At 43.3% G+C, this 20,637-nt stretch overlaps 1 protein-coding gene across 5 annotated transcripts in view; it reads left to right on the forward strand.

The window, feature by feature from the left end:
* OLFM2 (olfactomedin 2) overlaps positions 1-20,637 on the forward strand; it is a 178,192-nt gene that overhangs the window by 100,870 nt on the left and 56,685 nt on the right. For 3 of the 5 annotated variants that reach the window (XM_083428278.1, XM_083428276.1, XM_083428277.1), the window contains exon 2: positions 17,420-17,569. In XM_083428278.1, the coding sequence (XP_083284404.1) occupies positions 17,420-17,569 (150 nt within the window). Of the gene's footprint in view, positions 1-57; positions 242-17,419; positions 17,570-20,637 lie in introns of those variants that run through there. The other 2 variants (XM_083428280.1, XM_083428279.1) reach the window with 2 other exon arrangements.

Raw genomic sequence — 20,637 nt, forward strand, 5'->3', positions numbered from 1 at the left:
TGACACACTAACATGACATCACAGTATATGTGGGTGGAGCTAGAGCTGGGTTGCCATGGCATAGCCTCCACTTTGAATGGCTGCTGCCCAGCCTTCCTCATAGGTGACATTCCTCATAGGCTGAAGATTGGACCAGTCTTTCACAATGCTCTTCTCGCCATACCACCGATTCTGAAATGCACACACTGTTTCCATGACACTGTTGACATGAGGAGTGTGGATTTATGGCTGACACAATAATGTAAGCAGCTGGTAGTCTATAAAGGTATCCTATTCCCCACTACTCCATCCCTCATAGATTCCTTTTGGCATTTGAAATTGTTCCAGAGAAGCATATGGTGATGGAAATTAGGATAAACACAGCTCCTTGATCTCCTGCCTTTTTCTCTCCAATTGCCAATATCATGCCAGCACTTTTCTTGTTATAACTTAGCTGGCTTTTGACAGGCCATGCCAACCTCCAAGGTTTCTCCATCTACTGGCTGCATCTTCCATGTCAAGGCTGAGGGAAATGGCACAGATTGCTGGTTTGTGGGTTGCGGAAGGGGGTCCAGAAAGGAGCAACCTATGCTGGGTGTATCGCTGCTGCAGCTTACCTTGCCTCAGAGTTGTCTCTGATGCTGAAATCGATGGGAGCTCCACAAGATAGCTAACCATGGATGATTGTATCCTTGGACTGATTGATTGGTGATGGCAAAGTTTAAACAGCATGGCTGCAAGTTAAAGGCACGCTGTGGCAGCGGCTGTGACTGTTTTGGTTCTGGTGTATTACTTGCCCGGCTTTATTTATTTGATGGTGGTGATATTGGTGGTGACTAGTTTGGTTCAGGGCACAGGGCACAATTGTTGTTAAAGCTCTTTTGGTTTTGATGCGTTACTGAATAGGGCACAATTTATCATGTTTGTTAAGGCTCTTTTGCTTCTGGTGTGTTACTGCAATACAGTGGTACCTCGGGTTACATACGCTTCAGGATACAGACTCCACTAACCCAGAAATAGTACCTTGGGTTAAGAACTTTGCTTCAGGATGAGAGCAGAAATCATGCGGCGGTGGCACAGCAGCAGCAGGAGGCCCCATTAGTTAAAGTGGTGTTTCAGGTTAAGAACAGTTTCAGGTTAAGAACGGACCTCCGGAACTAATTAAGTACATAACCATAGGTACCACTGTAAAGAAAAACTTATTTCTTTCTTAAATTAGCTCACTAGTAATGAGTGGTTAACTTTTGATAATTCAGCAGCTAACTAATCTTGCAGTTCCTCCCAGGACCTGAATAAGCAGCTTATGCTGATATTGTGCAGTTTTAATTTTTTAAGATAATTGATCAACCAAAGTAGCTTATCACTTGACAGCCACAATTGCATGTGAACTTCAGTGCAGAACTGCATATATTATGTAAACATACTTCCTCATTCTGACATAAATGTAGCATGGAGGAGACATCAGTCAGTGGGGCAGTGGAGTGGGGTGGGCTCTTAATCCACTCTGTACCCTTGTTGAATGCCCTCCTTGTCTGGTTCCCACCCCCTTGTTTCTGGGGTCCTATTTCTAGTCTTGTGAACCTATCAGTGTATTTTTTGGAGGATGAGGGGTAGCTTGTAGGAAAGTATGGGAAGAGTAAATCACCCCTCTCTGCTGCCAGTCTTCCCTGCAGCTGCCCCCCAACCCCTTGTTAGCCCTGAAAACCTGGGCATGCCTGCTTCATATGAAGTTCTGTCCTGAATCATTTGTAGTTGACGCTTCTGAGAATGTGATTTGTGTAGCTTATCAATATTATTAATGTAAAACAGTGGAGAGAAAGTGGGGGGGGGGAGAAGCGATTGGGAGTTTGATTCAAAGTTTTTCTTTGCTCATAACCGGTTGCCCTCAGGCCATTTGTGGTTTATGTGCCAGAAAAGATTTGAGTGTATGAAACTGCTACCTTCTCCTACAAAAGCATTAAAAAAATGCCACAAGGGAAATTTGAGGGCTTGCACCTTTTGAAAGCAACTATGTTTTACTAGCAAAGGAATTTGCCTTCCAAGAGATTTTTGCCCTTATACTTCAGAGCCAAGCTGGAATCATCAGAGCCCCCCCCCCCCTCTGTGTGTGTGTGTTAGAAGTGATGATTATAGATAAGCCAGTGTTTGTTCTTTGCGACTTTTGCATGTACAGGATTCTACACACAGAGAGGGAAATCTGATTTGGGAATTTGACTATATGCCAGTTTGCAGGGGTGGAAAGAAAATGTTTTCAATTCTTCCACACCAGCAAGAAATTCTGATGAGCCAGCAAGTGCCTATGTACCTGGGTGCCCACAATCAAATATATAACGTTAATTCCAGTAACTGTTACAACAGAAGAAAGTGGCGATTTGGAACTCTTTCCTTGCACAGATTAGATGCCTCACTTTGATTATACATCACTCGATCACTCCATATTTGGGCCTGGTCGCCACATGTAGCAGAATGAGTTGCAAGAGACATGAAGCGGTAGAATGGACTGTCCATTCAACTGCCACATATTATTGAGCAAGCAAACACAGAAACCTCCCTGCGAGTAGAAAACCAGCAGAGCAAGGAGATAGGTGGACTGTGTTTGCTATTTACTTTCAGGGATTCTATATATGTGTGTGTGTGTGTGTGTGTGTGTGTGTGTGTGTATATATATATATATATATATATAGTAGCAATCTGCTTACCTGCAGTTGGACTGAATACATAGTCCACTCTCTTGCCTCGGGTTTCTGCCTTCTCATTTGATTACCTTGGGAGGTAAGCAACAGCTGAATGTGTGAACTGGCTCCATTGTGCATGCTGTTAAGAGCTAGGACGGCCAATTCACATCAAATGAGGGTGATGTATGGCTAGAGGTTTCTCAGCAGCATCCTGGAGAGAGAGCGGCAGCTAATCACCTCAATTTATACTGATCTTTGCTGTAAATTTACTGAATCAGGTTGATTTTCCCAGAGCTTTTATCCTGGAGGAGAAAAAGAATGTGTTAGTCATAATCCAGAGGTGGGCAAACTTGTCCAGCTTTGGAGGCTGCATTCTCTTCTGTGCAACCTTCCAAGGGCCACATGACAGTGGCCGGCAGGGTCAGAGGCAAAAGAGGGTGGAGCAATGGATGTAAATGACCTTTGTACAGGAGGCTTGTTTCTGGACACACTCACACAAATCTCTCTCTCACCCATCCAGGCAATGAGGAGCCGCCCAAGGAGACATTGCAGCCAGGGCAAAAACTCGCAGGGTGTGACGCATGGCCAGGGTGGGGTTTGGCCTGGGAATAGTTCCAAGGACCAGGGAGAGGAACTTGGAGGGTTGGGGTTCCTGATTTAAAGCAGTGAAGGTGCTTCTAGATTGGCTTCGCCATTCAGCACATGTGAACATTGACCTCCTCCTCTGGCCGGAGTAAAAAACCAAAACGATTATTCCTTCCCCCTAAGCACCCTTCCCTCCTGTCCCATGTTACTGTCATAAGAGCATGGATCTATCTTGTCCAGCATCCTGTTCTCACAGGGGCCAACCAGAGGAACCACAGAATCAAAGAATTTTAGACTTGGAAGGGACCCCAGGGGTCATCTAGACCGACCCCCTGCGATGCAGGAATCTCAGCTAAAGCATCCATGACAGGTGCCCATCCAACCTCTGCTTACAAACCTCCAAAGGAGAGTCTACAACCTCCCCTGGGAGACTGGGTCACTGTCTAACAGCTCTTACTGTCAGAAAGTTATTCCTGGTGTTTAGTCAGAATCTCCTTTTTTGTAACTTGAAGCCATTGGTTTCAATCCTACCCTCCAGAGCAAGAAAAAATTAAGCTTATTCACTGTTCCATGGGACAGCCTTTGAGATATTGGAAGGTGGCTATCATGACTCCTCTCAGTCTCCTCCTGTCCAGGATAAACATACCCAGCTCCTTCAACTCTTCCTTATCAGGCTTGCTTTCCATACCTTTGAACATCTTGGTTCCCCTCTTCTGTACATGTTCCAGCTTGTCAACATGATCCGTCTAAAATTGTAGTGCCCAGAATTGGATGCAGTACTCCAGGTGTGATCTGATCAAGGCACAATACAACAGGACTACTACTTGATGCAGCCTAGAATAGCATTGACATTTTGGAGGATGAAATTAATGGACTATGCAGAACTAGATAAACTAACAGGAAGGATTCGAAATCTGCGGGACCAGAAATTCACAGAAGACTGGTGTAAATTTACAGACTATTTGAAAAGTAAATGTGATTGTTAGTTATGATAATTAAGGGCAATATGAATTTAAGAAATGCACAAGAAGTGGTTAAAATGGTGGATCATCAGAGGTGCTGATGGAAGTCCAAAAAAAGATTGTATAAATGGTGAAGTTTTGTGGTATGTATTATAATTTATATGTTAAAATTAATAAAAAATATTATATAAAAAAATAGCATTGACATTTTTTGCTGCTGTATCACACAGTCGACACATTTTAAGCTTTTGGTTCACCAAGACCCCTAGATCCTTTTCACATGTACTGCTAGTAAGCGAGGTGTCCCCCGCCTTATATTTGTGCATCTGGTTCTTCCTACCTAAGTGCAGAACCTTACATTTGTCCCCCTGTAATTTGTTTCAGCTGGTGTTCAGAGTCATGATGCCTCTCAACAGAGATGGTACAAGGCCACTGTGTCACTGAGTTGCGCTGGTACCCGGGGTCTGTATCTATGCTGCCCTGTATAGGGCACAGACCAGATCCTGCCCTCAATCTTGCAAATATTTACATTTCACAAATTCCCCAAGCAGTGTGATATTCTGCATGCTAAGTTTCATGTAATGTGTGTCATGTTCTCAAAACAGTCGAAAGGATTTTTAAGAAATGAACTGCTGCTTGTATTTCAGCTGTCCCACAAACAGTTCCACTGACAGAGACTAGGGCGTCCCCTTCCATTGCAGACTGTGCTCTCTCATGCAGTTCTGTTGTTGCAGGTCTCCTCTATTCTGTGACCAGTGAGATGTTCCTGGGGTGCAGCGCTCACACAGATTTTGTTTCCATTTGGAAACAGAGCCCTGGATATTTCTTGGCAGTTGTTTTTCCTGTTTATACTTGGGTTTGCTTACAGGTATACAGGCTGAGCTTAGGCAAAGGTGCAGCCTCAGCCAGCCTTCCCAACCTGGCACCCTCCAGATGTTGCTGGTCTGCAACTCACAAATGACCTGTGACCATTGGCTGTGCTGGCTGGGGCTGCCTAGGCCCCGTTGTTCATAGAATCACTGGATGAGAAGGTCCCCTGCGGGTTATCCAGTCCACCCCACAACTTTTAGCTCACCAAGGATCTCAAAGTAGCGCATATGGAGGTGTAGCTCCCAATCCTCACATCAAATCTGGCTGGGCTGAGAAGTGGTGAGACTGGTGTGCCGGGGGCAACAAAATAAGCTTCCTGGGCAAGTTGAGATTTGAACCTGGCTCCCCCTGGTAAAAGTAATACTCCAGCTATGACACCATCCCAGATTCCCAGACCTTGCTGTTTCCTTTCCAAGGAATGTAGGCATTTTTGCCGCATCCTCCATAATTGATAAGCTCCAAGCTCTGAAAAGCAAGGGATGGAATCTGCACATCTTGTGGTGTCAAAAGAGAGTCTGGCCAGGGAGGGGGAGCGGGCAGGGGAGAGCTTTCACAACAAAGGCAATATTTCCTGCCTCCGCCGACGTGCCTGGGAGAACAGCGAGAACACACTGCCAGCTTTTGACAAACGTCCCTTCTGCCGAGTGTCCGTGCTCCTGCAGCAAAATCAACATTTGGCATTAGCATATGTGAAAATAAATGGAGTGGGGTTTTTTTAAAAAAGGAAAAAAAATATGGTCTTGTTTGCAGCAAATTTTTTTTCATAGAGAAAAGGGCTGCAATGGTTTTGGCTCTCGTAGAGTTCCAAAAATTAATATTTTCTCGCAATGCATTTTGCCAGCATGGAGTAGAGGTTGGACAACCATTGGTTGCCAAATACCAGCGGTGGATGGAGCTAGCCAGCCCAACCCCCTCCACTATGACTTTAAAATGTGAGGGGTGGGTGGGTGTGAACCCCTTGTGCCTAGGGGTAGGCCCCCCTGATCTAGGGGCTGATATGGCAACCACAAGCCAGCTTGGATCATTATGGGGCCGATCCATATCTGGCCCCAAACAGAACTGCCCCATGTTTAATGAGGGCTTTAAACCCCAATTAAACATGCAGTGAGGAGAGGAGGGAGGAGGATAGGATAGAGAGGTCTCTGTGAGTGTGTGTAGAGACGAGTCTACTAGACAAAGGGTACATTTGCATTCCCTGGTCTGCCCACTTTTGCCTCTGGCCCCACAAAGCAGTGGCATGTGGCCTCTGGGAGGTTGCCCAGGAGGGACTGTGGCCCTTGGGCTGAACAAGATTCCCCCACGTCAGGCATCAGCAGTCCTGAGCCGGAGGGACCAGGGACTCCTCAGAAGGCAGCTTTCTATGTTCCCTATTTCCTGTATCAAAGTTGTTTTACGGTGAAGATGGTTCATACAATGATGGATTGGGTGTTGTCCCTGCATGCCTGAACCAGTCCAAGGGAGACAATGCCGTCTGTGCTCAGGAGATTTATGTGATGGAATTGAATCTCTGGGAGTAATTTTTGTCTTCTTAAGGCAGCCTTGAGAAGTGAGGATTCAGATCTGGTGTGTGTGTGACTCCTCCAAACCCACCTTCTCTGCAACTACAACAAGAACGTTACTTTGGGAAAGTCTGCCATGGATTGCCTGTGTGACAACTACTTAGGGACAAAGGTACAGCTAGACAGGCCGCAATAGAAAAGTTTGGGGTAAAGAGAAAATGAGGAGTGACAGAAAGCATAGCCAGGACAGGGCAGACCATCAGAGTGGCATGGAGGCCAACAGTAGGTGGAGCCAGAGCCAGGTGGAGCCACTAGGAATTTGAATTTTGTCCCCATCCACCCAGAGGCATACCTAGGCTCCCTTGCGCCCTTGTCAAAGAACTGTTTCAGCAAACACACACACACATGTCCAACCAGCAGATTTTGGCCACGCAGAGCAGCAGATGTTGGCCACACACCCAGGGAGTGTGCAGGTGGGTGTACAGGCTCCTAGCCACTCCAAGCCAGAGTGGAGAGGTGCGAATATTTGCACCCTTCTGGGCCTGCACCCTTGGCAGTGTAGCAAAAATCAACGTTTGAGGCGGAAAGGAAATATTCACATGGCAGTGAGAAAACCAAGGGTGCTTATTGCTAGCAATAATGGCTCAGTGGGATCACTCTCCAAAAGCTCAGCAAAGCCCCAGAAGGGTGGGGCCTTCCTAGTATGCATAGCTGCTATCTATTAAAGGAATACACATGCATAAACTTCCTTCAATCTAAAGTTACAACACAAAACTAATTATACCATGTATGGTCTTTCCTTCATTACCTATTCATTGAGCAAGCGAACAAAGAACTCTCTCTAAGCCTCCCCCCACCCTGCGCGTGATCTCTTTGCATTCCTTTCTACCTGAGGGGTTAGGACATTTGAAGGTACATCTCAGAACAGCAAGGCATGTCTCCTTTCATATGCAGATGCTTAGGAATGTGTTTACAACCTTGGGAGTAAAGCTGCTCCTAGCACAAGATAGGGCACAAGGCCTCTAGCCTGGCTAGTTAGCTGAGCTTATAGGTCTCTATGTGCCTCAGCATGGGCCAACCTGCCCAATCCTTAGGTACGTCCAGTGTTTTTTCCGGAGGGACGCAGGGGGATGCATACCCCTAAACATTTTGTGAATCTAAGTTTAGCCTCATTGAGGGACAGTATTTCAATATGAGTAGGAAAATGAGAGTACCCCTAAACATTTTTTAGGGGGAAAGCACTGGGTACATTCCTGCACCCACTTCCTAGGTGAGTTCTGCGACCTGAGGAAGACAATGCTGACAGGCTGGCTGGAGGGCAGCCTGAGGGTTGGTGGTGGGACAGTGTTGTATTTGTCCTAATGGACCAGCCTCCGCTGCCCTAATGGCCCCCTTCCCTGCTGCCAAGGGGCCTGGGAGGACTGGGGGGGGGGGAGGATGGTCAGTGGGTGATTAACCATTTCCTTGCCAGTCATTTGCCCCTGAAACAGCCTCCTTTGGACTGCGCTCTAGCCTTTGCTGCCATTACGGCAGCAGCCAGCAATGCATTCCATAGAGGCTGGATCTGCCTCAAGCAGTCAGGGAAGGATCACCAGACACCTACAAGCACCCTTTGGGACAATGACCACCTTCATGTATCCCGCCTCCCCTGTAATAATGGGTGTTTGCACAGGGAAATGAAAGAGCAAGAAAAACACACATGTCTTGGGATAATCCTGCAGGCAGCATGACTGAGTCCATAGGAAGGTTTAGGTGGGAATGAAGATGCAGAAGAGCCTCAACTGTTATAAGCTGCTTTGTTGTGTGGGTGGGTGCAATTTAAAGGGTGTAACGTATTCTCAATTCAGTGCTTTTGATTTTACTTTTATCTTCACAAATACAGAAGCACAGGTGAAAGGAGAAAGAAAAACCTGCCTTTGCAAAAAGAACCACAACTACTTAAAACCTATTATTCACCCAACCCACAACAATACCCCTACAGCAAACAATACATTAACAGCCACTCTCAAGTTTGTTTGCTTTCCCCCCCAGTAAACAATTTATTTTCTATGCCCAAACCAAAAGAATAAATAAAGAAGTATGCCTTTCTAAGGCTCAAAGTGGAATTTCTTATTTTCACACTTATGAAATATTTATTAAAGCAAGAAAAAACTTTCACTGTAATCTTAAGTTCCAGGCTGTTATTTAAAGTTCTAAGTTTTTAAAATGTAGCTCTACAAACATAGACCCACAAATGGGGGGGGGGGTGCAATTGGAGCATCTACTCATTTTGTTTTGTTACAATTCTACCTCCTTTAAAAAGGAAACCCTATAAAGGAAACCCACCCATCTCTAAACATAAAAATGTAACTTATAGATCATCCAGTGAAGCTGAATACTGGAAGATTCAAGACAGATAAAAGAAAGTCCTTCGTGCTGTGCCAAGTTAAACTATAGAGCTTGCTCCCCCAGGAGGCAGTGTTGCCACCAGACTAGATGGCTTGAAAAGAGGATCCTTGTTGGCATCCTCTGTCTCGGAGACAGTAGAAGAGTGTGCCTTTGGGGGTGAAGTCAAACTGTTGGAGGGTTAAGGCACCTGCTGTGTCTGTAGAGACTGATACGGGAGAGACATGTTTTGTTGCAGCTGGGGCGGATGAAGGTGTCCAGCTGTGCTGATGCTGATGCACCAGAACGTTTCTTCTCTCTGTGCTCCTCCCAGCAGTCCTATCTTTTCTGGCCACTGCTCCGGGTGCAGGAGCAGACTGTGTCCAGGCACTGCTGTTGTCTTGCAAGGGATTCCCAATGTTGCCAGCCTTCACGTCACGTTTTGCAGGCATCCAGCTTGGGGACAGGAAGAAGAGGGGTCAGAGGGTGTGCCTCATCCCACAACCAGACCTCACATTTGGACCAGGTTTTGGGGAGACTGGTTAAGGTGCAGCAACTGGAAAATATCACAGACCTTTACCCACCCACTGACTAAGTTCGTACACAAAGTACATATAGAGTTTTAATTTTTTCTTTTTTTCCAGATGATCTTTATTGAATTTTTAGTTACATACTGTACATACACATACATTATATTTCACATTTGTTCTTGCTCTCCCGAGCTGACTTCCCTCCTTCCTTCTTCTGGCTTTCTTGTGTCCTCTTTGACTTTTCATATTATCTTTGTCCATTTTCCACAAGATTGTTCTTCTTCATTTTTTCCATTAAATGTCCGTAAACAAATAAATCTTTCTATATATACAAATTCTTGCTGTCTGTCTATATTCATTTACAAATATTGTTCAATAATAATCCTAATATACATTTTTAATTCATTTTGATATTATTATCCAGTAAATTTCTTGTATTTTCCCGTCATGAGATATTATTTTAATTCTACTGGTTTCCCTATTTCACATCATCGTCTCTATATATAACATAAATTTTCCCCATTCTTTTTGATATGTTTCATTCCCCTGATGTCGATTTTTTGCTGTTAATTTGGCTATTTCTGCGTACTCCATAACCTTGTACTGCCATTCTTCTATTGTAGGCAATTTTTGCTGTTTCCATACCTGAGCCAGCAATAACCTTGCCGCCGTTGTTGCGTATAAGAACAGTTTCTGGTCATTCTTGTCAGTGTCTTCTCCCACCATTCCCAACAGGAATGACTCTGGTTTTTTCAAAAACGTATACTTTAAAATCTTCTTTAATTCATTATGTATATTTTCCCAATACGTTTTCATTATGTCACAAGTCCACCACATGTGGAAGAAACTGCCTTCTTTCACCCCACACTTCCAACAATTTTTATTTCCTGTTTTATACATCTTTGACAATTTAATTGGCGTGAGGTACCATCTGTACATCATTTTTAACAGATTTTCTTTTAACAATGTACATGCTGTAAATTTTAGGCCAGTATTCCATAATTTTATCCACTTTCCATACTCAATGTTGTGGCCTACATCTATTGCCCACTTAATCATGACACTTTTGATTTCTTCATCTTTTGTGTGCCATTCTAATAAATACTCATAGACCTTAGACAGTGCTTTTTTGTTATTTTGTAGTACTGCAGTTTCTAATATTGATTTTGTTTGTTCAAACCCTCTTGTTTTCTTATCCTTTGAGAAGATATCACCCATTTGACATATAGAGTTTTAATTCTTTGCTACCTATTACACAATCTCTTGGAAGATTTACCTGCCTATATTCTAGAAAGCAATTCAGGGCAAATTTAATATTTTCAGGCAATCATGGTCCAGGCTTCAGGTTAGCATGAGGTGTTTTGTTTGGGGTTTAAAAAATAAATAAATCTGCTGCTCATCCTCTCTAGACTTTTCTTGTACAGCTCTACCATCTCTGCCCACATATTTTGGAGTGCTGTTTCTGCTATCATGCAGTGGCCCAGTTACAGTAGGTGATTTTAGATCTGGACTTAATGGTCTTATGCTTCACCCGCTTCCGCTTTTGATAGTACTGAGTAATTATTTCGCTTACTTCAAGCCTTGCAGCATTTGGGGGCCCTCCTGCTCATTCTGCTAAGCAGGGTCCTGGATTCCTGCCTCAGAGTCCTGCCCTGAGGACCCCATTACACCCAGGAGGACTAGCTACTTGCTTTAGGTGGGGGGGGGGGGAGGCACAAACTCTTCAGCTGGCATTTTGGTATCACTCAGATTTGGCTGATCTACTGAGAAGTCATAGGAAGACTTGGCCTGGTATCACTCGCTGATGATCTCTAATGTGCTGAATGTAAATTATGGGCGGGTTGCCGTGCCACATCCAGAAGGAGAGAGCATGAGGCTGGCTGGCTAACACGGGTCTGACCTAGTTTGCATTCTCTGTCCACCCTCCACTCTGTTAAGGGCTGCTCCTTCTGCTCTGTTTCCCAAGAGGCTTTCTCAATTTTCTTGCATGATGTGGTTGGTGGAAAGGAGGGACTGATGGACTCTGAAAGAGTACAGACTATCTGGCTGTGGCTTGTTTGCCTGGGAATGGTGCTCTGTCTCTCTTGCAGCCTTTCCCTCCAATTTCTTAGCAGGCGCCTCTTTAAGAAACTGAAATGGGATGGGGCGGGGGAAGGGAGAAGACAGCCAAATGGGTGATGAAGCTTCGTGACATAACAGGAAAGGACAGAATAGGTCACGCCACAACTCATTACGTGCGTTCGGCATGTCCCAGGGCAAGCGGGGACTAAAAATAGCATTTGCCGCTCCATATTTAGTTGGGGAAAGAAAGGAATCAAGTGAATTTTAGAAACACATTGCGTTTGTGTGGGTTGGGAAGAGGGAGGTGGCATCGTGGGAAAGAGGGAAGGAGGGCAGGCAGTGCAGACTTGGGATGGAGTCAGTGTGACAGGTCTGCTCTTGTGGCCTATAACCCCAGGGTTATGGTCCCAGAGCCCTAAAGCATTTGGACACAGAGACAGCACTTTAATGATCAAGAGGCACTGGGCCAGAGAGTTTTTCCTCCTTGTCTTAGTCAAACAAGCAGACAATAACCTATGTTTCCAGGATCTAGCTACATACAAGAGTTCCCAATGTTCTGTCACACTCCCATGTGACCAAGAAACGAAAAGCAGGGAAGAAGGGGGTAGATAAGAAACAATGCTTGATTCTGATCAGCTGATTTCAGCAGTGGCTGGAAACCTGGGGTTGTATCTCAACCCCAGCAGGGCATCTCTTCACTCACCCAGCTTCCATGCCACAGCAAGCCACAGGGAAAACTTTACCATGAGCAGAGACGGTTTTAGGGTAGCACAACTGGTGTGGCTGCACTGGGCACACACTGCAGGGGATGTTAAAGCAATGCTATAGCAATGGAGCATGAGAGGTGGGGGACGTAAAAATTTAGCATTGCACAGGGCGCTGCTGAAATTTGAGAGCTCAAAGTCTGTCACGGCCGTAAGCACACCTGTCAGGGCTGTTTTGGTCAAACCAGCATTGCATCTGAACCCAGGATTGTGGTTCATTTCACTCTAACAAACCATGGTCAGTAAGCCAAGAAGAAACCTTGGCTACAGATAATGGCTGGTTGGGAGCAAAACAAATGACAATCCTTGGCTGTGAGACATAATGTCAGGTCAGCAATCATGTTTCCTCTGTGTGTCATTTTAGACCATTCCCTGGGAGGAGAATGGTGTCCCCCAGTGAGAGTTGCCATTTTTTAGTGGCAAGTGCCACTTCTTTTCTCCAGAATGCTCCAGAGCAACAGAAAAGTGCTTTCTCTCTCTACTAAGAGCCATCCAATGAGGCTGACTGTTGGAAGACCCAGGAGAGATAGAGGGAAGTAGTTTGCCCCACAATGCCTAGTCAACGATGGAAATCACTCATGCAATCATACCTATCCAAAACTTGGATAACTTCAAAAACAGGTTGGACAAATTCATGGTCAATAAGTTTATCATTGCTGATGATTTGGTACTGACTTTACAGGAGCCAGAATCTAGTACTAAAAGAGTATTGGAATTAATTCAAGAATTTGGTCAGGTAGCAGGTTTTAAGTTAAACAAGATGAAAATCAAGGTTTTAGAGAAAAATTTAACTGTGATGGAGAGAGAAAAGTTTCAGAAGGAGACAAGATTAATATTGGTTAAGAAAGTGAAATATTTGGGGGTTAATATGACTGCGAAAAATGTGAACTTATTTAAGGATAATTATGAAACATATTGATCTGAAGTGAAAAAGGATTTAGAAATATGGTCAAATTTGAAACTATCACTGTTAGGCCGAATTGCTGTCATAAAGATGAATGTATTGCCAAGGTTGCTGTTTTTGTTTCAAACATTGCAAATTGTGGACAAAATGGACTGTTTCAAGAAGAGGCAGAGAGATATCTCTAGATTTGTCTGGCAGGGCAAGAAGCCTCAAATAAAATTTAAGATATTAACAGATGCTAAAGAAAGAGATGGATTTGCCCTGCCAGACCTTAAACTCTATTATGAATCAGCCGCATTTTGCTGGCTGAGAGAATGGATGCTTCTTGAAAACACTGATGTCTTGGATCTGGAAGGTTTTAACAACGTATTTGGTTGGCATGCATATTTGTGGTATGACAAAGTTAAAGGCTCTATGAGCCTTTAAAAATCATATTATCAGAAAAGCGTTGTTTAATGTTTGGACAAGATACAAGGATTTGTTAGAAAATAAAACCCCAAGATGGTTGTCACCAATGGAAGCGAAGGCAGTGAAAAAACTCAATATGGAGGCCAAATGGCCGAAGTATTGGGAAATTCTGGAGCAAGAGGGAGACAGGCTAAAATTGCAGAGCTTTGAAAAATTGAAAAACAGAGTGCAAGATTGGCTCCATTATTATCAAATAATGGAGGCATATAATTTGGACAAAAAATTAAGCTTCCAGGTAGAAAAATCAAAATTAGAAACAGAATTGTTAGAACCCAAAGTTAAGAATTTGTCAAGAATGTATAACTTGCTGCTGAAATGGAATACTCAAGATGAAACGGTGAAATCTGCTATGATTAAATGGGCACAAGATGTTGGGCATGACATTATGATGGCTGACTGGGAACAGTTATGGACCACAGGTATGGAAATTTACAGCATGCAATGCCTTAAAGGAGAATTTAATGAAAATGATTTACAGGTGGTACATAACACCAGTCAAGCTGGCAAAGATCTATCATTTGCCAAATAATAAATGTTGGAAATGTAATGAGATTGAAGGTACTTTCTTTCACCTTTGGTGGACGTGCCCAAGGATTAAGACCTTCTGGGAGATGATATATAATGAAATGAAAAAGGTATTTAAATATACCTTCTTGAAGAAACCAGAGGCCTTTCTCCTGGGCATGGTCGGCCAAATTGGTGCCAAGGAAGGATAGAACCTTTTTAATGTATGCCACAACAGCAGCAAGAATACTCATCACAAAGTATTGGAAGACACAAGATCTACCCACCCGGGAAGAATGGCAGATGAAGCTGATGGACTACATGGAAATGGCAGAAATGACTGGCAGAATCCGAGACCAGGGAGAAGAGTCGATGGAAGAAGATTGAAAAAAATTTAAAGTATACTTACAGAAATACTGCAAAATTAATGAATATTAGAAGAATACTGGAATGAAGTTATATGGTTTTAGCAGAAATGATATAAAGAATTAAGCAAAAACTGATTGTTAATGGGCTAAAGTGGAAAATTTAAAGTTAGATTGTGTTAAGATAAATTATAGAACAAAAAATTGAGAAAGAGGGAAAGGATTTGCTGAATTAGCTAATTTGAACTAGAATACAAAAAAGGGAGGTGTGAGGAAGTCGAGGAAACAAGTAAATGAAAGATAAAGATATCCATATCTTTTTAAATGTTTTTGTTTTTCTTGTTGTTTTGATGTATTGGTTTTCTTTTGTTTTCTTTTTATTTTTGATGTATTGTTTGTTAAATTTTTTATTGCTCCCCCCCCCATACTTTCTTTCTGTAACTATAAAACCTCTAATAAATATTATTTTTTTAAAAAAATAAGTTTATCAGTGACCACTAGCTATGCTGGCTGTATCCCACCTCCCTGATCTGAGGCCGTCTGCCTCTGAACGCCAGTTGCTGAAGAATCACACGTGGGGAGACTGCTCTTGCCCTCCGTTGTGGGCTTCCCACAAGCATCTGGCTGGCCACTGTGAGGACAGGATGCTGGACTCGATGGGCCTGATCCAGCAGGGCTCTTTTTATGTTCTTAATATCTGTGGCATTCTGGGAAAAGAAGACAGTGGCTTATGGGAGGGAGGGAGCCACCAAAATACAGTGGTACCTCGGGTTACATAGGCTTCAGGTTACATACGCTTCAGGTTACAGACTCCGCTAACCCAGAAATACTACCTCGGGTTAAGAACTTTGCTTCAGGATGAGAACCGAAATCATGCTCCGGCAGCGCAGTGGCAGCAGGAGGCCCCATTAGCTAAAGTGGTGCCTCAGGTTAAGAACAGTTTCAGGTTAAGAACAGAATTCCGGAATGAATTAAGTACTTAACCTGAGGTACCACTGTAAGCATTACTGCTGCCGCCACATAAAACAATAACAACAAAGAAAGGGGGAAATGGACCTGAACATGAACAAATAAATGCTGAAACAAATGTGCTTTTAATGGCTGAATAATGAAATGAGTGAAGTTTTTAATAATGGAAACAAATGGACTTACAAAATAGAGGGGGAAACTGTACACCCCTAAGAATCACGATGTATTCTTGTTTAACTGTAAGCAGCACATTAGCATAATTTGATAACTGTCTGCTTTTTATTTTGTATTAAAGATCTCCCAGACTTGCCTGCATCTCACAGTTTTGCAAGTTTTGTGGGGAAGTGTGTCTGTGCATGCACACAATGACAACAGCCAATGCTAACTCTTCAAAAAGCCAGCAAATATTTACAGAGATGCCGTGTGGGCGGGAGTCAGGCTGGGGAAGATGAGGAGAGACAAGCAGCAAATCTTCTCCACAGGCTGTTGTGTTGGCAGAACTTGGCATCTCCAGTCTCTCTGGTGGCTTTTTTTCATGGGAACTCCGAAGAAGCAGGATAAGCCCTGCCTCTGTTTCTCAGGCTTTTTCTAGAGCTTTCGCTCTTAAGATGCCTTCAGCCCCATGGCCTCCATGCCCAAATTTTCAGGGGTGGAGGGAGTTAGAGTCCCAGCAACATCTGTGGGACACTAAGTTGGGGGAGGCTGGTTTCAAGCTTGGGATGGAGGCTATGTGTAGTGTATTTCTTTACATTTCCTAATCAATAGATAAAACCTTTATTATTCTCAGCTGTGTCCCTCCAGGTTGTTTGTAAGCAAATTAACATAATTTCTGATGGTCACACCTAGTGAATTATACTACTATATATTATTAATTTACTACACTATTCAGGAATAATTAATAATTATTGTCTATTGTTGTCTAATTAATTAATTGCATTCGTATCCTGAATTACCTTCAAAGAGATCAAGGTAGCATTCATGGAAATATAAAGTTTTCATCCTCAGAACGACCCCTGTGAAATGGTTTGGCAAATGGTGATTGACTTCTTGGATGAGCAGTGTGTGTGTTTGTGTGTTTGTGTGCATGCACGTGTGCAGAGGACTGCTCCAAGTCTCCCTTTCTTCCATTGTGTTCCCTATGTGACAGCCCAATCTGAGATGGTGACAAGGGCTTACTGTGGGGTTTCCTATGTAAGACCCTTTAGATACTCTGGAGCGAGATACACTCCTGGAGCGGGATAGGATGGTAGAATGAACTGTACCACTGTACCAAGAAAAGGCACATTTTTTTAATCTTCCTCATTCTTTGCAAAGAGAGCAAGTGAGAGAGAAACAAATCTCTCAGCCCCACATTATTCTCCTGCATATATAGATATGACCCAAGTCAAAGAGTGTACATGTAGTAAACCAGAATACCCCTTGTTTGGATGAGATCTCAACTTGGGGCAAGAGAACTTACCTAGGCACATGACATAGAATCATAGAGTTGGAAGAGACCACAAGGGCCATCGAGTCCAACCCCCTGTCCAACATCTTGCCTTTCTTTCTCTGCCTCATTTGCACTAAATTCCTATGCCTGGCTGAAAAGCCTATTTGTTTATTTATTAGATTTGTGTTCCCCGCCCACAAATGAAACTCAAAGCAATTTCCAGGATTTTGAGCCTTTGTTCTCCCATGAAGATCTTCAGCACAAATACAACACCTCTTTAAAACCCCTTTCAGTTGGGTTTGACTGTCTGCCCGCCCCTGCAAGAGAATCCAGTAGTGCTTGCTGTGAGGACTTCCTGTAATTCTGAAACTGGTTTCAATGTGTAGTGCAAATATGCTGGTGTCTCCTCCATCTGCAGGTATTGGGATTAGGAGCAAGGCCAGAAGCCCTGACCATGTTGCTGAGTGCTCTATGCTTCTTTCTCTTTGCAGACTCTCTTCCAGAGCCCCGATGAAGGCTGGCAGGTCTACACTTCCGCTCAGGCCCCCGACGGCAAATGTCTGTGCACGGCTGTCATCCCTGTCCAGGGCACATGCTCCAGGGACCTGCGCAGCCGACAACTACGGCAGCTGATGGAAAAAGTAAGTGATGTATTTTTAATTTGGGGTGCTGGTGGGGGCTGCTCTAGACCTATTGCAGATGCTGATTGGGATGGAGGAATAGATCCAGCTCTTTCTGCAGCATGTCACTTTTGCAGGTGTTCATTCTGTCTTTTCTGTCCTTAATTTTTTGGTAAAGTTTTTTAAAAATTCATTCTATAATGTATTAAAAACAGATATTTAAACAGAATTTAAAACAAAAAAACAAGTGAAAATTAAAAGATGGAAAACAAAACTGCAAAATAGGCACATAGAATTAATACAGTTGCACTTGGGTTAAAAAAAACCCAAAGTCCAAGTAATGACTATCAACATCACCAGATTATCAAGTCTAGTTCCAGATTTTCCAAGTTTGTGACATGGGTCCATCTTGAAAATGATGGTTCTGCTATATATTTCATAAAAGAATGCCAAATCATATAAAAAGCATCTTCAGGTTCAAATTATGTGTTATTTTCTCCATTATAGCCATATTCCAGAGACAGTGGTACCAAGCACACTGTGTAAGATTTTGGGATGCTTCCTATTGAGTTGCAATTCCTATTCATGCTGCCAATATCATATATAAGACCAAGTATTTTGGTTATATATCTACATTAATCTATGCTTTAAAAAATAATAAAGAACAAACAAGAAAATCCACATTTACATAAGAGGTTTTGAAAGCGTATTTCAAAAAACCCCACTTATTTCTCAATGTATTTTATTTCAAAGGTGCAAGTTGAGCTGAGAACTGTATCACAGAATTTGGAGAAGTGTTAACTTTGAAGGATAACTATCTTCCAAATTCCAGCCTCCACAGTAGACCAGGAGGTGCAGCAGTTTGCATAGGGGTTCACAAATATCAAATTCCTCAAGCAGTGCCAACAGATGCTGCAGGAATTGTGCCCATTTCGGTTGAGAAAGGGCTTGAGAACACAGAACACTTCTCTTTTCCCAGGACATTCACCACGAAGCTACCTACGGCTCCAACAGCGGAGGGAGACTAGCACAGCCACCATGGCTGTCAGCCACTAATAGCCTGTTCTTCCTTCCTCTAATCCTCATTTAAAGCCATCCCAATTCATGGCCATTGTGATATCTTGCCGGAGCAAATTCTATAGTTTACCTACCCGCTGCGACAAGAAGTGCTTTGTTTTGTCTTTGTTTTGTCTCCCAACAGTCAGCATCATTGGATACATTGTATTAAGCAAGAGGGAGTTGAGAAAGGGGGAGTCTCCCAGTCATACATTTGGGTCCTCAGCCAAACCTTTGAGTCTGGTTGGGGTTCACTTCCATTCTATTGTAGGATTCATTCCAAAACAGAGCTTGAGGGGTCACAGCGTTGCCCTTTGTGCATCAGAACGCATAGACTGCTGTCCCATTGTTAAAACAAGGAAGAAAGGGGTAAATCTCAGGTCTGGGCTCTCATTTGGTACAAGGCCTGTTTCCTACCCCCCTCAAAACAACTTTTAATTACTGCATTTCCCCCACAGCCCTTTGCTCTTGCAACATTTAATTGGAAGCCGGAGACTTTGATCCTTCTGTTAGCTGTGCTTTCTTCTCCAAGACAGCTCCGCTTCTTAGGATTCCAGGGAGGATGCATGGAGGCTTCCTCTGTCTCACCTTCTTCTGCTTAATGAGATGCAAATGGTGCCTTTATTGCTCCACATGGAGCCTCCACATGGCAGGATGAGCAGTAAATCCCCCTCCTCCAGATTAATTGTGTTAAAATCTTATTACAAAGAGAAGACGGCTTCTTATTGACTTCGCACGTGCAAATAAAGTATTTATTAGCCAAATAAGAATCACATCAATTTACAATTGCAATTACTAGAAGCCCCCCACAAAGGAGTTGCAGGCGAAAAGAGTCTGCCAAGCTCAGCTTTCACATGGCTTTTGAAAGCTTCAAAATGAGGACAGGGATGGGGAAACAAGGGACCCACTTGGCACATTTACATGCTAGCTGTTGATAAGAAACCTGGGCGTGATTGTATGTGTTTTATAACGTAGGTTTCTAGCCCTCACAGTTTTTGGAAGATGACTTTGAGACAGTAGGGTGGGATTTAATAGACCTGCCCACTGAGGAGAAGGTAGAAGAAATGAAGCATGAACTTAAGGATTCAAGTTTAGAAGAGAAGCTGGTGGAACAGATGTGGGGAGGAACAGAGGGAGGATTGCAAGGACTGTAAAGTCCATATCCCTTGCTAAGTATATATGGGATGCAGTGCAAGCAGCGTTTGTGATTGTGAGGCCCATTGTAAATTTGTCAAGAAATCAAATGAGGATGCATACTATATGCATTTATTTTGTTTTATTTTTGGTTGGAGAACTTCATGCCAAAATTCAGGGAAGTGCAAATTTCAAAGGATGGCTATGTTTTGACTTGTATCTTGATTTGGATAGTGCACAATTGGTAGATTTTCATGAAAACATCAACCAAACAGTTCCCCTCCCCTCCCTAAATACAGCTCCCAGAATCCCTGATCATTGCCCATCTTAGCTGGTGATGACAGACCTGGAGTGGAGTCGAACCACATCTGGATGGAACTGACGTGATTGTGGTGGTGATTTTGACTTATTACCTGCCCTTCTCCCTAAAGTTCCAGAGCAGGTTACAACCATTCAAAATGCAACTTAATAAACAGTTTTTAAAACTTGCCGTTCCCCCCTCCAAAAATCTCCACAATTACTAAAAATAGGGAGGGTCCTGGTATAAAAGACGCTGTAAGACAGCTCATAAGTTTGGACTGGGTCTAAACAAGGGGTGGTCTACATGCCCCCACCTAAAAAATACATGGCCATATTTGGAAGTTTTTGGAATGCACCAAAATTCACTCCCTTACCATTTAGGAATGTGATCAGCTCTTTCACATTTTATGTTTAATTTGAAGTTTATTGCTTTTGTAGACAATGGCAATCACTTCAAAATAGTTCTGTTTCCAGATGCATGACCATGATACAGCATCATTTTGGGATGTGGGGGGTGGGGAGGGGAGAATGCATAGTGGCTGCAATAAAAGTAGCCAAATAAACATGCTGCAAAACAATCCCTGGTAGGTCCATTAACT

The sequence above is a fragment of the Podarcis tiliguerta genome (genome assembly GCF_965153285.1).
Source record: "Podarcis tiliguerta genome assembly, chromosome: 2".
NCBI classification, from domain to species: Eukaryota; Metazoa; Chordata; class Lepidosauria; order Squamata; family Lacertidae; genus Podarcis; species Podarcis tiliguerta.